The 13,526-nt window shown below is 42.5% G+C and overlaps 1 protein-coding gene across 1 annotated transcript in view; it reads right to left on the bottom strand.

Annotated features, from left to right (window-relative positions):
• Positions 1-6,119: 6,119 nt before the first annotated feature.
• Positions 6,120-13,526, bottom strand: part of tnfrsf21 (tumor necrosis factor receptor superfamily, member 21) — a 40,789-nt gene continuing 33,382 nt past the window's right edge. The window contains exons 5-6 of the mRNA XM_053445183.1: positions 12,024-12,288; positions 6,120-9,014 (exon numbers count right to left, since the gene is read on the bottom strand). Of these exons, the coding sequence (XP_053301158.1) occupies positions 8,785-9,014; positions 12,024-12,288 (495 nt within the window). The 3' untranslated portion in view covers positions 6,120-8,784. The remainder of the gene's footprint in view (positions 9,015-12,023; positions 12,289-13,526) is intronic.

Raw genomic sequence — 13,526 nt, 5'->3', positions numbered from 1 at the left:
CTGGAGTAAATCGACACAGGCCAAACTCATCACAGACAGTGTGCAGGAGGAGTCTGTCATATTCAGGATCCGTAGATCCGTGGAGAGGCCCTGGACTATTGGCAGAAAATCAGACTGGATGGTCTCTGCTTTGACTCCACGGAGTGACAACAAAAACATACCTGAATGGGCAACACCTGGATCTGTTCAAAAGTCCAAGAGGACTCTCCCTACCCCACTGTCTAATTACCCCTGAGCAAGGCACCTTACTCCCCCAACACCTGCTCCCCGGGTGCCGTGCATGGCTGCCCACTGCTCTGTGTGTCCTCCTGTGTTCACAAGATGGGTCAAAAGCAGAGGACAAATTTCCCCCCATTTACATGTCGTGTGTCTGTGCATGTGTGTGGGACCAATAAATGTATCTTGTATCTTGTATCTTGTAGACAGACTGGCCTGGGGAATCATAGTTGCTATTTTAAATAGTCGCTGCATGGAGAGGAACATAGAGTTCCAACGTGTATCATTTGGTGTTACAAAGCCAATCCCAGGCTTTTCCTCAACAAAATCTGAGGCTTTTGGACTTCTTTTCACTCTGTTCCATAGAGCAGATGCCTTTGAAAAGACGGACCTCGCTCGCGTTTTGTTCTGTCTATCAGATACCTTTTCTGTGTCTTTGGCAACCAGATGTAAGGTGTGAGCCATGCACCTTCTGTGAGGTGGATGGCAAGGATCCTCCAAGGATCCTTAGGGACTTTAATAAGGGGAACTTATCTAACGCACTCACAAAATACAAACAGTTAATCAAACGACCAGGGGGGAAAATACTCTGGACCACTGTTACAGCACAATCTGCAAGGCGTATCATGCAGTTTCCCGCGCTGCCCTGGGTCTATCCGACCACGCTCTTATTCACCTGATCCCGGTTTACAGACAGAAACTAAAACTCTCAAAACCTGCTGTGCTGAGATCAAAGAACTTGAGCAGCAGAGAAGCTGTGGAGGAGCTGCGTGACTGCCTTGACAACACTGACTGGGACATTTTTAAAACTGCTTCTAACAGCCTGGACGAATACACAGATGCTGTGACATCCTACATCAGCTTCTGTGAAGACAGATGTATTCCGACACGCACCAGGGTGAGTTATAACAACGACAAGCACTGGTTCACAGCAAAACAGCTTCGTTTGGAGAAGGAGGTGGCCTTCAAGAGTGGGGATATGGATGGTTTCAGACTGGCTAAATACTCGTTTGGCAAGGAGATTAAGGAGGCCAAACGACAGTATTCAAAGAAGCTGGAACAACAGTAGCCCCCTCCCACAAAATGGCCCCAGACTGCCCCATCCCCCCCATCACACCTCTCTCAATTCAGGAGAGAGATGTCAACAAACTACTGAAGAGACTGAACCCCCGCAAGGCAGCTGGACCAGCCGTGTCTCCCCCTCCACACTAAGGTACTTAGCGGATCAGCTTTCTCCAGTGTTCACGGACATCTTCAACACCTCGCTGGCTGAATGTGTTGTACCCGCCTGCCTCAGAACATCTACCATCATCCCCGTTCCCAAGAAGCAGAGGATCACAGGCCTTGATGACTACAGACCAGTCGCCCTGACCTCTGTAGTAATGAAGACCTTTGAGCGCCTCATGCTGACCCATCTCAAGACCATAACCAACCACCTCCTCGACCCACTGAAGTTTGCCTACAGAGCCAACAGGTCCGTAGACGACGCAGTCAACATGGGACTCCACTTCATCCTCCAGCACCTCGACTTCCCCGGCACCTTCGCCAGGATCCTGTTTATGGACTTCAGCTCCGCATTCAACACCATCGCCCAAGCTCTTCTCCAGGACAAGCTGACACAGCTGAGCGTGCCTGAGCCCACCTGCAGGTGAATCACTAATTTCCTGACTAACAGGAAGCAGCGAGTGAGGCATGGCAAGCTTATCTCTGGAGCCCCGAAAGGTTGCATGCTCTCCCCTCTACACTTCTCCCTCTACACCAACAACTGCACCTCCAGCCATCCCTCTGTCAAACTCCTGAAGTTTGCTGACGACACCACCCTAATTGGATTAATCTCCAATGGGGACGAGGCCACCTACAGAGAGGAAGTTAACAGCCTCGCTTCCTGGTGCAGCCAGAACCACCTGGAGCTGAACGCTTTAAAAACTGTAGAGATGGTAGCAGACCCTAACCCTAACCCTAACCAGCACAAACCGCCCCCCTCACTATGTGCGACTCCCCAGTTAAAACAGTGGAGTCTTTCAGATTCCTGGGGACGATCATCGCACAGGACCTGAGGTGGACGGAGAACATCACCTCCACCATCAAGAAGGCCCAGCAGAGGATGTTCTTCCTGCGGCCCTTGGCAGCCTCCACTGCCAAGGGCAGACTGCAGCGGATCATTCGGTCAGCTGAGAAGGTCATCAGCTGTGACCTGCTGGCTCTCCTAGACCTGTTCCACTCCAGGACCAGTAAGAGAGCACGCAAGATCGTTGCTGATCCTTCCCATCCCGGTCAAAACCTTTTCAAGAGACTTCCATCCGGAAAAAGGTTCCGGGCCATCAGGACTAAAACCTCGCACCATCTGAACAGTTTTTTCCCTATGGCAGTGGGGCTCACAAACAAGCCCCCTGCATCACACTGACTCTGCATCACACTGACTCTGCCCCCCCCCCTGCACATAATTTATACTTGATATATTATTGGCACTATCACCAATCTCTGCACCTTAGCACCGCACGTGCCCATAACTCTGGTACTGTATATATTTTGTTCCATATTGTTGTTTTATGTTGTTTTTATATTGTTGTTTTATGTTCAGTGCACCAACGAACGACACCAAGGCAATTTCCTGTATGTGCAATCATACTTGGCAAATAAAAGAATTCTGATTCTAATTCTAAATCTGAGAGAGGTGCAGGCTCTCACTAGCAGGGCCAGATTCTGATGCATCATCTTCAGTTGCTTCATCCGCTGCATCAGTAATGGCAACACTCTCTCCAAAACAGTTGAAAGCTTAACAAAATTTTGAGCGTTGTCCGTCGAAGCGCACACAATTTTTTCAGTACAGGAGGACACAATTTGCACAGAAAGGTGAGATTTTTACTGTCGGAATCTTTATCAGACGGTGCAAGCATTCGATTTAGACAACGTCTCTCCTCAGGAGAAGGAAAACATTCCGTAACTTTTGGGCTAGACCTCAGATAGTATGAACGTGTTCACCGTTCAAATTCATTGTTTGTCATTAAGTTGCGTTCAGTTCATCGTTCTCGTAAAAATGAACATTTTAATGCACTACACTCATACACTCGATGGGTAATTTCGAGCTTCTTATTAATCTATTCCCGAACCTGCATGTCTTGGGGCTGTGGGAGGAAGCCATGCCAATACAGGGAAAACATGCAAACTCTACAACCGAACCTGGATTGGTAACAAGAGACATGCTTCCTCGAGACTGATAACCTTTTGCAGATTATACTGCAATTCACTGAAAACAACAGGTTCCATTCATTAAAAGTGGAAATTTACCTTAAGGATATGCATAATTTTACAGTGATTTTGTCTCCTTGAAGTGAGAGAAGTGCATAATCTGAAACTAGAAACCATTTCCTCAGTTTTCTGAGTGACGTACGGCCCAATCATCTTGCCTCTCTTCCAATCAGCTCAACTTGAGATTCTTTGATTTTGAATGTGATGTTTCAGATAAAAGTATCACGCCAGAATAGTGATTTGTCATCAGTGTGTGATGAAAACTGCAAGAGAAATGATTTTGTGAGATGACTTTTTGTTTAAGGATTTGTTGATTTTGTTTTAAAGTCAGAGAGTCAGACCGGTGGCAATTAGTATAATCCCTTAATCAGGCCATCTGACACCGACCTGGTTTCCTGCTGTGTTTGCTCAATCCCAGCAACTGATTCCATAACTGCTGTGCACAATTGCAATCACATAGAACAGGAGGTAAAGAGCTGGAGGACTCGCTCTGCAGGTTTCTCAGCACCTGCCGTAAGAATTTTTTGCCTCTTAAATGCATTTTTGTTTCGCTTAGTCGGTTACTTGTGTAATTTAAAACTACAACCTAAACCAGAGCAAGTATCTCTGGTTCTGTCAGGGTGGTGGCCCCACTGTGACAGCAGAGTTTGATTCTTATATGCAAATGATCAAATAAAACATTGCTTGGATGGTTTCAACTTTGAATCATCTGCAATATTCAGACAACCTATTAAGTTTTAATAATATCTGTAACTTAACATCATTGTGCCATTTTTCTTAAAATATGATATAGGAACCTCATGATAACAGCGGTAGATGAAGTACTTCAACATTTTACTGAAGGAAAAGTACAATTAAATAGACAAAAAAGTACTGCATTCTTAATTTGCAGTTTACGGCTCATCGTACTTCTGCAGTTGTAATACATTATAACACACAAAGAAGGTAATCCTAGCAAACACTAAAGATTTATCTCACTATACACAGGTTCTGATCCAGGGCTGGGGCCAGGGGGTACCTGGGGTACCCCTGTCTCATCAGTAGTCTTTAAAAACAAATTCAATGATTAATTTAATTCACAAAGAGATGCACATTTTATTTGTATTTCACTAAGCTGTACATAGCTTTATTAGCTGCTGTCTGACCTTCAACATGGCTGACAGAAAGTAACATTGTTATCTTACATGCACGCCCTCTATTCTGCTCTGTTAGATAACCTGTTCTATGGGAATTGCTGGGAACAGAAACATGTTGTCGTGCTTTCAGTAAGGCCCCCCCCCCTCCCCACACACACACACGCAACACGAAAAAGAATCTTATTAAAAAGCGTCTACTGTCATTGTAACTGGAGACAAACTGCCCTGCTGCACATTGTAAAGTGAGAGATCTACAACAAAGAAAAAACACACGAAAGGAAAGTTGAGCGTGTTGATGCTAAGTCAGAGAAAGAGTCAGAGAGATATGCAAAACAAGACTGTGAAGAGCATAACAAACTAACCTTTGTTTCAAATAAAAATATCACAACACCAATCAAATGTAATAACATCACACAGAATCGAATAAACAGTCTTGCTTAGTCTATTATACTTATTAAGCCCAGTTGTGTTTTGGGAGGTCGTCTGGCTGGTTGTGTGGCTACGGCCTTCATAGTTCTGTTGAGCTGTTTAGCTCAGTTGCTGGTAGAAGAGTTGAATGGAAAGTGAAAATGTGAGCTGGAGTAGCCAGTCTTTTACCATCGGCGATGCAGAAAAAGAGGCTGGACAGCCTTCTCACCTTGGAGGGATTATGGAAAGAGATAGAAGAGAGTGGGAACAGGCCTTATATCGATGTCCCACAGGCTGGCGGCGGCCTTGCCCCGGGACCTGTACTTGTCTGGTCTTGTCCTCCTTTTTCTTGTTCTTCATCCTCCCAGGATGACGAATATGCAGCAGCATCAGCCACTGGGTAGTAGTCTTTGTTGTCATCGTTGTCGTCTTCGTCGCCGTTGTCCTGGTCTGCTTCTCTGTCCGTTTCGAACTGTCCGGTGCAAGTTGGCATGTGTTTTGAGTGAACGATCCAGATGCCAGAACGAGGCCATGATCAGAAGGCGGTTCCTGAGACAATGGGAATCGGATTAGGGTTATCATGATTTATCTCTGCCAATCCAGGACAGGACATAACAGACACCTTGGAAAAATGTTCCTGCAGATTGTTTAAATACTACAGAGACAAAGTGCACATAGCCAAATTTGAGAGAACCTGTAAAGCTTGTTCAGTAGCAAATCGAAAAGTCAGCTCCGCACAGTCACGGCTTAGATAAACAAGAATTTACTAAAGACAACTTAACAAATGCAAACCTGGCTTAACTCAACACGATCAAAAATCAAAACCAGAGCATAGCTAGATGCATTACCGCCATAGGAGGGAGCCATCTTGAGATCCTGAAAGGAGAACAAGAAACAATGATTCCGACACGTGCTGCTCTTGTATGTCTCTTATAGGAATCTTCCGCATGAACATGAACTGGTTCCAACAAGGCGATTATCTTGTCCATTCAAGATATTAAAAAATAATCACCTGAAAGGATTTTAGGGGCTCTGTAAACCTATAAGCAGAAATTATCCGATTTTTTTATCATATAGAAGAATCTGAATAAATGACAACAGCACACAATATTATAACAAATGTTTTTTGAGTTTTAATAGTTTGATTTTAAGAGGTTACATAGTAGTAAACATACTGGTTATACACGTGAAATTTTAATGCAATCATCCACTCCATCTCACATCATCCCCCTCATCCTCTCAGACCACCTTAGAAAACAAAGAGCTCTCACTGCACCACAGCGCAGTGGAGAGAGCAAGTTCACACATCCTCATCTTCATCATCACCATCATCGTCCACAGCAGCACAGCCTTCATTCTCCCTCATTCAGTCTGGAATACTTTAAATAGTCGTGAGTCCCCCCCCCCCCCACTTGTTGCCAGGCTAACCGGTGAGAGTTCACGTCGAGCACCACAGTATTTTTGATTGCTACTGTCTAAGTGAAAACAGTCGTATCAATTCGCTGCTCTCGTCGTGGCGTCTGTAAAAACCTTGATAAGTTTTTTTTCTTCTTTTTGGTGGATCTTTTCAGTTGTACCGTTACTTTAAGAATGGCGAACATGGAAGCAAGTGAAGGATGCATCACTTCCTTCTCGTTTAAATCAAGGAACCACGAGTAGTCTTCAAGTAGAGTATGGAGTATGCATTACATCCCAACCAGGTTGTCTCGTAATGCAAAGCAGGGTGAAAATCATCTGAATGCCCGTGAAAACATGACGTAAAAGTAAAAAACGCTAACAAATAACATAATGAATCCGAATAAATGTAAAAAAAAGAGGTTACAACAGAAAAATTAGTTAACAGCATTTCAGAACTAAACAAAGAGAAAATGAAGGACACAGAAAATACATGTCTCCAATAGAAAATAGTTAGTGTGTCATCATTACATTTGAACTACATAGAGCATGTAGCCCTCAGACACGGGCATCTGATCCAAAGCCACGCTGATGTGAAGCCCCGAAGTGGTTCAAGATCACTTCATCCACGCTACGTTAGTTGAGGTGCACAGGGATGGCGAGCACAGGCGTGAATGTGCGTACTGGTGGAAATACAAATGGCTGAAGAATTAAGGGAAAGACCAGGAGATTAAGTGGAGAAACTGGATCAAAGGCAAACACCTATCCTAGACAGCGCTCTCCACCACCATCAATACTGACGGAATAGGATTTAGAAGGATGGTGATCATCCCTCCAGTAGAGTCCAGAGACAAACACCTCACTAAGACACTTCACGTTGGTTTTTCCTTTGATCGCTCAACCATCTGTATTCACTGAACACTGTCCATGATTGCGACAGCGTTGAAGCTTCCAAAGCAACATATCTAAAAGGGTTTAGACATATAGCTGTGGTTTCCATAGAAACAGGCATGTTTTGTAGCATTTGTCCAAAAGCAAAGAGATCAGGGCAAAGACATATATCACAATATTAAATAACGTAAATATCACTCCAGTATTAAAATACTGAATTAATCTGACATTTGTGTCATATGATGTTTTTGATATATGTCTTTGGTTCCAGCACTGTAGGTCAGCTCCTTAATCTTAAACGCTGCTACCTGTTGGTCAAGCAAAGTGGTTATCAGCTAAGGCTACGTCCCCTTCCACACTAACACACCTGAAAATGCATGTATCACGCAGCGACTCATGTACACTGGACATGTGTGTACCGGTGTAAACATGAAGCATTTGGTTGTTAGTGGCAGAAAGAGCTACGTTATAAACAATGAAGTAAACAATGGTGAAAAGCAAGAGCAGGGGTTTCATTTCATGGACTGATGATGCAGTGGAACTTTTAATGAACATCCAGGTTGCGTTCTACACTGGTACCAGAAGCTTATGTCGGTGGTTTTATTCTGAAAGAGGGTCATGCTATACGAGCCTGACGACTCGATAAGGAATACATCGTGACTGAAAAGAACCGCAGAATTTGCCCCAGAATTTTCAACTGGACCAGCAGAATTTCCAAACTTCTCAGTTTTAGCGTAGTAAGGGTGGACGCCAGGCATGTCCACAGAAGATCGGTTCCAGGTACAGGCAGAGCAGGAGGGATGAGGTAAGGGACCGCAACAAGCTCAGGCACATGATTTGTGGATCAGTTCATACCTCGACAAAATATCTGTGAATGTGTATTATGGGAACCTTAAATACCCTTTGAAACCAAAGAGTAATACCAGTGTCATTTAGAGTTATAGCTTATCTACTATTGTCTGTGTTAGCATATTCCTTGCCATCACTTACTGTGATGATGACTGTCATGCTATTTAAATCTGTGTTAAAGGCAAGAGAAGCCTGATTGAAGGATTGGCATAACCAACTAAAACACAATGATATTAATCTTTAAATATGAAGGCATTGAACAATTCAGAAAGTGGTTTTAAAGAATTGTATCAATGGAGTCGATACATGTTCAGCTCCTTTTTAACCAAACTTTTCATAAATTCAGAGGCTCTTGAAACTCTATTAAGGTCAGAATACTTCTGTAATACACCTTGATTATTGACCCTGTGTCCAAGTGGAGGTGTTTTGGAGGAATAATATTGTGTACGAACAAGACAACAGAGGAGGGACACTGGAAGGTAAATAGGGAGCGATCATGCGACAGAATGACGCGGCAAGTCCGACTCTGTCAGATCAAATAACTGATCTGAACAACCCCACATCTGACTCATACCCTTACATGGAAATTAATCCTGCACTGATTCATTACATCTGTGTGCTTCCTTCTTCCCTTTCTCCACTATAACAGGTCTGGTAGGTGGCTGTAGACCGAGTCCAGCAGCGTCTGGCTGGCCTCCTGGCTCTTGACTCCGGCAATCTCAAAAAGGCGATCCAGCTTGTCCTCGGCGTCCGGGATCTCCTCGATCACGTGCAGCTCCTCTGGGTTCAGGATGTGCAGCATGTCGTCAAAGATGGGCTGTAGGTCGCATGGGTCCAGACGCACCTGCCGGAGCACAGTGTCTTTCTTCTCTGGAGGGAAAACGGAGAAGAGAAATAGTTGTTGAAATAGCTGCTATAATAAATGTCTTTATAGCAACAATAGATTCAAGATTCAGTGTGTAGGATTTAGTTGCACCTAGTGGTGAAGTTATATATTGCAGCCAACTGAGTATCCCTTGCCTCACAACCCTTTTGGAATGTTTAGGAGAAACTGTAATGGCCCTCAAAGTATGTAAAAATCTCTAAAGCCAGTGTTCGGTTTGTCAGTTCTTTGCTACTGTAGGAACATGGCGGGCTCCATGGAGGAGGACCTGCTCTGAGCTAGATTTAAAGGGATAATTCTGACAACCCATACTATGTACCTTGACTTTCATAAAGAGTGAATGTTCTAATTATGTTCCTAAGAACTAACATGAACAGGTCAAAAATACTTATCTCTGAATGACAGGCAAGTCAAGATGTGGAACTTCTACTCGCTTCAAGCCATTAACAGGAAATCTGGATGACTCTTTTAACATTACGCTGTAATAATCTGTTTTCATTAAATAACATAGATTTCTGTATAATTTTAAGTTATAACACATTTTTAAAAACAGGAAAAAATATGTAGAATGCAACCCTCGAGCAAAAAACTGTGTCAAAATCTTTATACTTTTCAGGAATATTCAAAAATGTTGAAAGAATAGTCTCCGTTGATCTCTAAACTATTATTTATCAACATAAAAATATTATAAAATATCTGATGTGAGCAAATCTATCAGTTTGATTCAAGGGCAATACCCAGGAGGGCCACATGAGGGCGATTGGCACCAACACATCCATGATGGCAATGAAGGCAGCTGCTGTCACATCATTTTCATAAAATCTGAGTCACAGTGAGCGTCAGAATAATTGGTCATGGGTGATAAGAATGTGAATTAGCTAATAAAATCTGTATCTGCACAAGCAGGAGTATTCATTGGATAATAAATAATTATTTATTAATGATGCTCTGGAGATTTTAAAATGTATCAAAATTATCTCTACAGGTCAGTTGATACACGGAAAGTTGTCAGCCAAAAAGTTGCCCCAGATGAGAAATGGTGTGAAAAGGAAAGTATCCCTCAGGTGTGACCAACCCTCATGGTGCAGTAGAGAAGACTGTTCTATAAACACAGTGGGTTTGTCAACTGAAACTCTGCCATGATAAAATATCTCTTCATGGGAAAACTCAAGACACATTTTTTCCTGTGTCATCATCTGAGTTGCCTCAGGTATAATAACATCGACTGTTAATAATGCTAGATGAAGGGAAACACTGTGTAGCTATTTCTATTTCTTTTTGGGCTACAACGTATAAGATCACATACTGAATGTTGCTCCGACATGAAAACATTTTATATCTCCAAATGAATATGATATCAATCAGACACACATTTCACACGGGAGAGTATGAACACACTCGCCATCAGTCCCCATCATAGGTCATATCACTACTCCATGTTATACTATGCTATTAATAGCAGAGTGACTCTCTCAGTGTCAATATGCTGCTTCTACATGTTGAATTATTCACAAGATTATTGATTCATGTTTTCATAACTTGGAGACATTTTCTTCCCCTTTAACTGCAGATGAGTTTTATCTTGTGTTTTTTTCTCTAACCAGAAAAAGTCTAAGGTGTCTGCTGTATGACAGTGACGTCCTTTTTAAAAATAAAATAAACAATAAATGTAGCGATTTGAAAGCCCTTAAATGTCACTTACCTATAGTACTTTGTCGTTTTTTTTTTTGTGGAGAAAATTGTACTTTCTTGATTCTTGTTGTTCTGGGTTTGTACCCTTGTGGTTGAATGCACTTATTGTAAGTCGCTTTGGATAAAAGCGCCAGCTAAATGAAATGTAAAGTAATGTATATCGTCTGTAAACCATTTACAATTGATTGTGTCTTCTTTTATAAAGAATGACCTCTGCCAAAGAGATTATGTTTTCAGCCATGTCTATTTATTTATCAGCAGTATTTACACAAATAAGTACTGACCTAATTTACATTGAACTTGGTAGAGGAGCGACACATGTGCCAGGGAAGAATCCATTTAATGTTCAGGTAGATCTGGATCATCTACGATGAAGATATATTTTTTTCTCTGAAGTCTGGTGTATATTGTTTGACATAATCTCTGATGTAGGTCTGTTGATACCCTTCTAGTCTTATATGGACTTAACACAAGAAACACATTCAGTTTAAACTTAAGTAACTAGATTATATCCCTGAATATATTTTGGGCTGGAACTTAACATTTAAAGGTTCAGTGTGTAAGATTTAGGTGAAAGAGATCTTTGCCGAAATTAAATATTAACTTACCCTAGTGGTGTTTTCTCTAGTGTGTTTCATCTAAAATGTACCTAGAGTTGTTTTCTTTACCATAGAATGGCTCTTTATATTTAAATATTTATACATAACATTTTCTTCAGGATCAAGTCCTGGACAATCTTAACACCTTTTTATGACAACTGAAGGTTTAAGTATTTAATATTTGAGGGGTATTCAGCTGCAACATGCAACTCCACCACTAGATGTGACTAAGTTCTACACACTGAACCTTTAAAGTTAATTTCAGCCACTGATAAAAGATGACGGATGCCAGTATTTTTCTTTGTAAATAAAGAGTAAAACTATGTAACTAAAAGTTAGTGAGCATTCACATGTGCATGCTGCTTTAACGCTTGACAAAGGGTGTGTTTAACACTCATCGTAATGAAAATGAAAAAAAACAATCCCAGTTGTCTAGTCGGGACACACAACATAGCTGCCTCTCATGCTAAGGTGCCATGCTTGAAGTAATACCAGGCACAGGCATTAACATGATTCGATTGGCTAGTGACTGCGTTTGAGTGTTTGTTTAAACATCATTTGATTGGCCAGAGCCATTTTTTAGCAACACATGATGTAACCCCATTCAAAATTAAAGAGCACTGTTTCTGTTGAAGCCAATGTGTATGTATAAAGGTTGGGTGCCTCGCAGAAGCAATGAGCCACTCCTGTTGATTAGCCTCTCACCTTTGGTAATAAAGGAGCCGTTTCTGCTGAGGGCGGAGTCTTTGCTGGAGGTGGAGTCACAGCGCAGCAGAGGCTCCGATTCGTCTGGGAAGAAGCCTTTGGTGCGGTCCGACGGCGACTGCTCCACACCCACGCTACCACTACTGCCGCTGCCACCGCTGCGGTTGCTGCCGCCTCCAACGCTGCTGGGAGAATCCAGCGCCTTGTGGACCGGACTGAGGCTTTTGGTTACATTCACCGAGGTCATCAGCTGGTTGATGTCAAACTGTAGGTGGAGACAGAGAGTGGGGAGGAGTGGACCGTGAAGAAAGGTGGAGAAGGGGAGAAGGGGAGAAGGAAGAGGAGAAACATCAACGTTTGATTTACCACAGATGCATCAGGCTCATGGAGCACATGAACTTCTGTCCTGCATTTATGAAACACTGAATGCAACATCATTGTACTGTATCTCTGTTGTCTCTCAGGCTGCATCCATCGTACACAAACTACTGTTTTCAAACTAAAACAGACTCTGCCCACACAAGTGTTTTGGCTCTGTATGCGCTTTAATCCTAAAATGCCTAAAAATTGCTTGCTTGAATAAAAGCTCATCTTCTTCTCTTGAAAACAGGTCTAAAATGGTAAAATACAGAGTTTAACTGCACAACAGCTGTCAGCAAAGACAACAGGGTCAGCAACACTTAAAATTGATTATCCATGTTGCGTTAATACATTCTGCACTGGTAGCTGAGGCTAATGTTGGTTGTTTTGTTCTGAAAGGGGGTCATGTGATAGGCGCCTGACTAATCAGCCACGTCAAGACTGAAAAGACCCAATTGGCAAGCGGTTGTGAGTGTCTGTGTCATTGTCTCGCAATGTTTCTGTTTCTGACCGTCCAGACTAAATCGCTGCCCCGGATTTTTCAAACTACGTAAAACCGACCCAGCAGTAATAGCTAGAGAGGTGGGGACGCCAGGCGTATCCGTAGCAGAGTTGATGCGTTTTCATGCGATCACGAAATACTGTGGCTTTAGCCTGATTCTCTCAACTCTTCACCCCACATGTACTTTTTCTATCAATATTCAATCACTCTTTTCGCTCTCTTTCCCTCCTCTTCCCCCTTGATACTGCCTGAGGAAGAGTGTTGTGGTGATTTCATTGAATGAATATAACTTGCATATTGAGGTACGATGCCAGTGTTTTTTCTTGATATATTTTCTCTTGTAACTCTCTTTTTTAACCTATTATTCCTTTACCTTTGTTTTCCTTTCGTAAATGTTTTATCCTTTTGGCTTCATATCCTGTCATTTGCCTCTACCACCATCACTTAATGTTACTTCCAAATTTTGCTCCTTTTCTATTGTCACTCCTTTCTTTTCTCTTTTTTCATCTCTCCACTCATCCTTATGAAAAGTTTCATCTTCCTCCTCCTCAGACACATTTTCTCTATTTCTCCCCATCTCCCAGTCTTCTCCTGTCTCTCTTTCTCTATATTGTTGCATACTCCTCTATCTCTGTCTATCT

Source organism: Pleuronectes platessa, chromosome 17, assembly GCF_947347685.1.
Source record: "Pleuronectes platessa chromosome 17, fPlePla1.1, whole genome shotgun sequence".
Lineage (NCBI taxonomy): Eukaryota > Metazoa > Chordata > Actinopteri > Pleuronectiformes > Pleuronectidae > Pleuronectes > Pleuronectes platessa.
The sequence above is the reverse complement of the archived record's forward strand: the minus strand, read 5'-3'. Positions and strand labels throughout refer to the sequence as shown.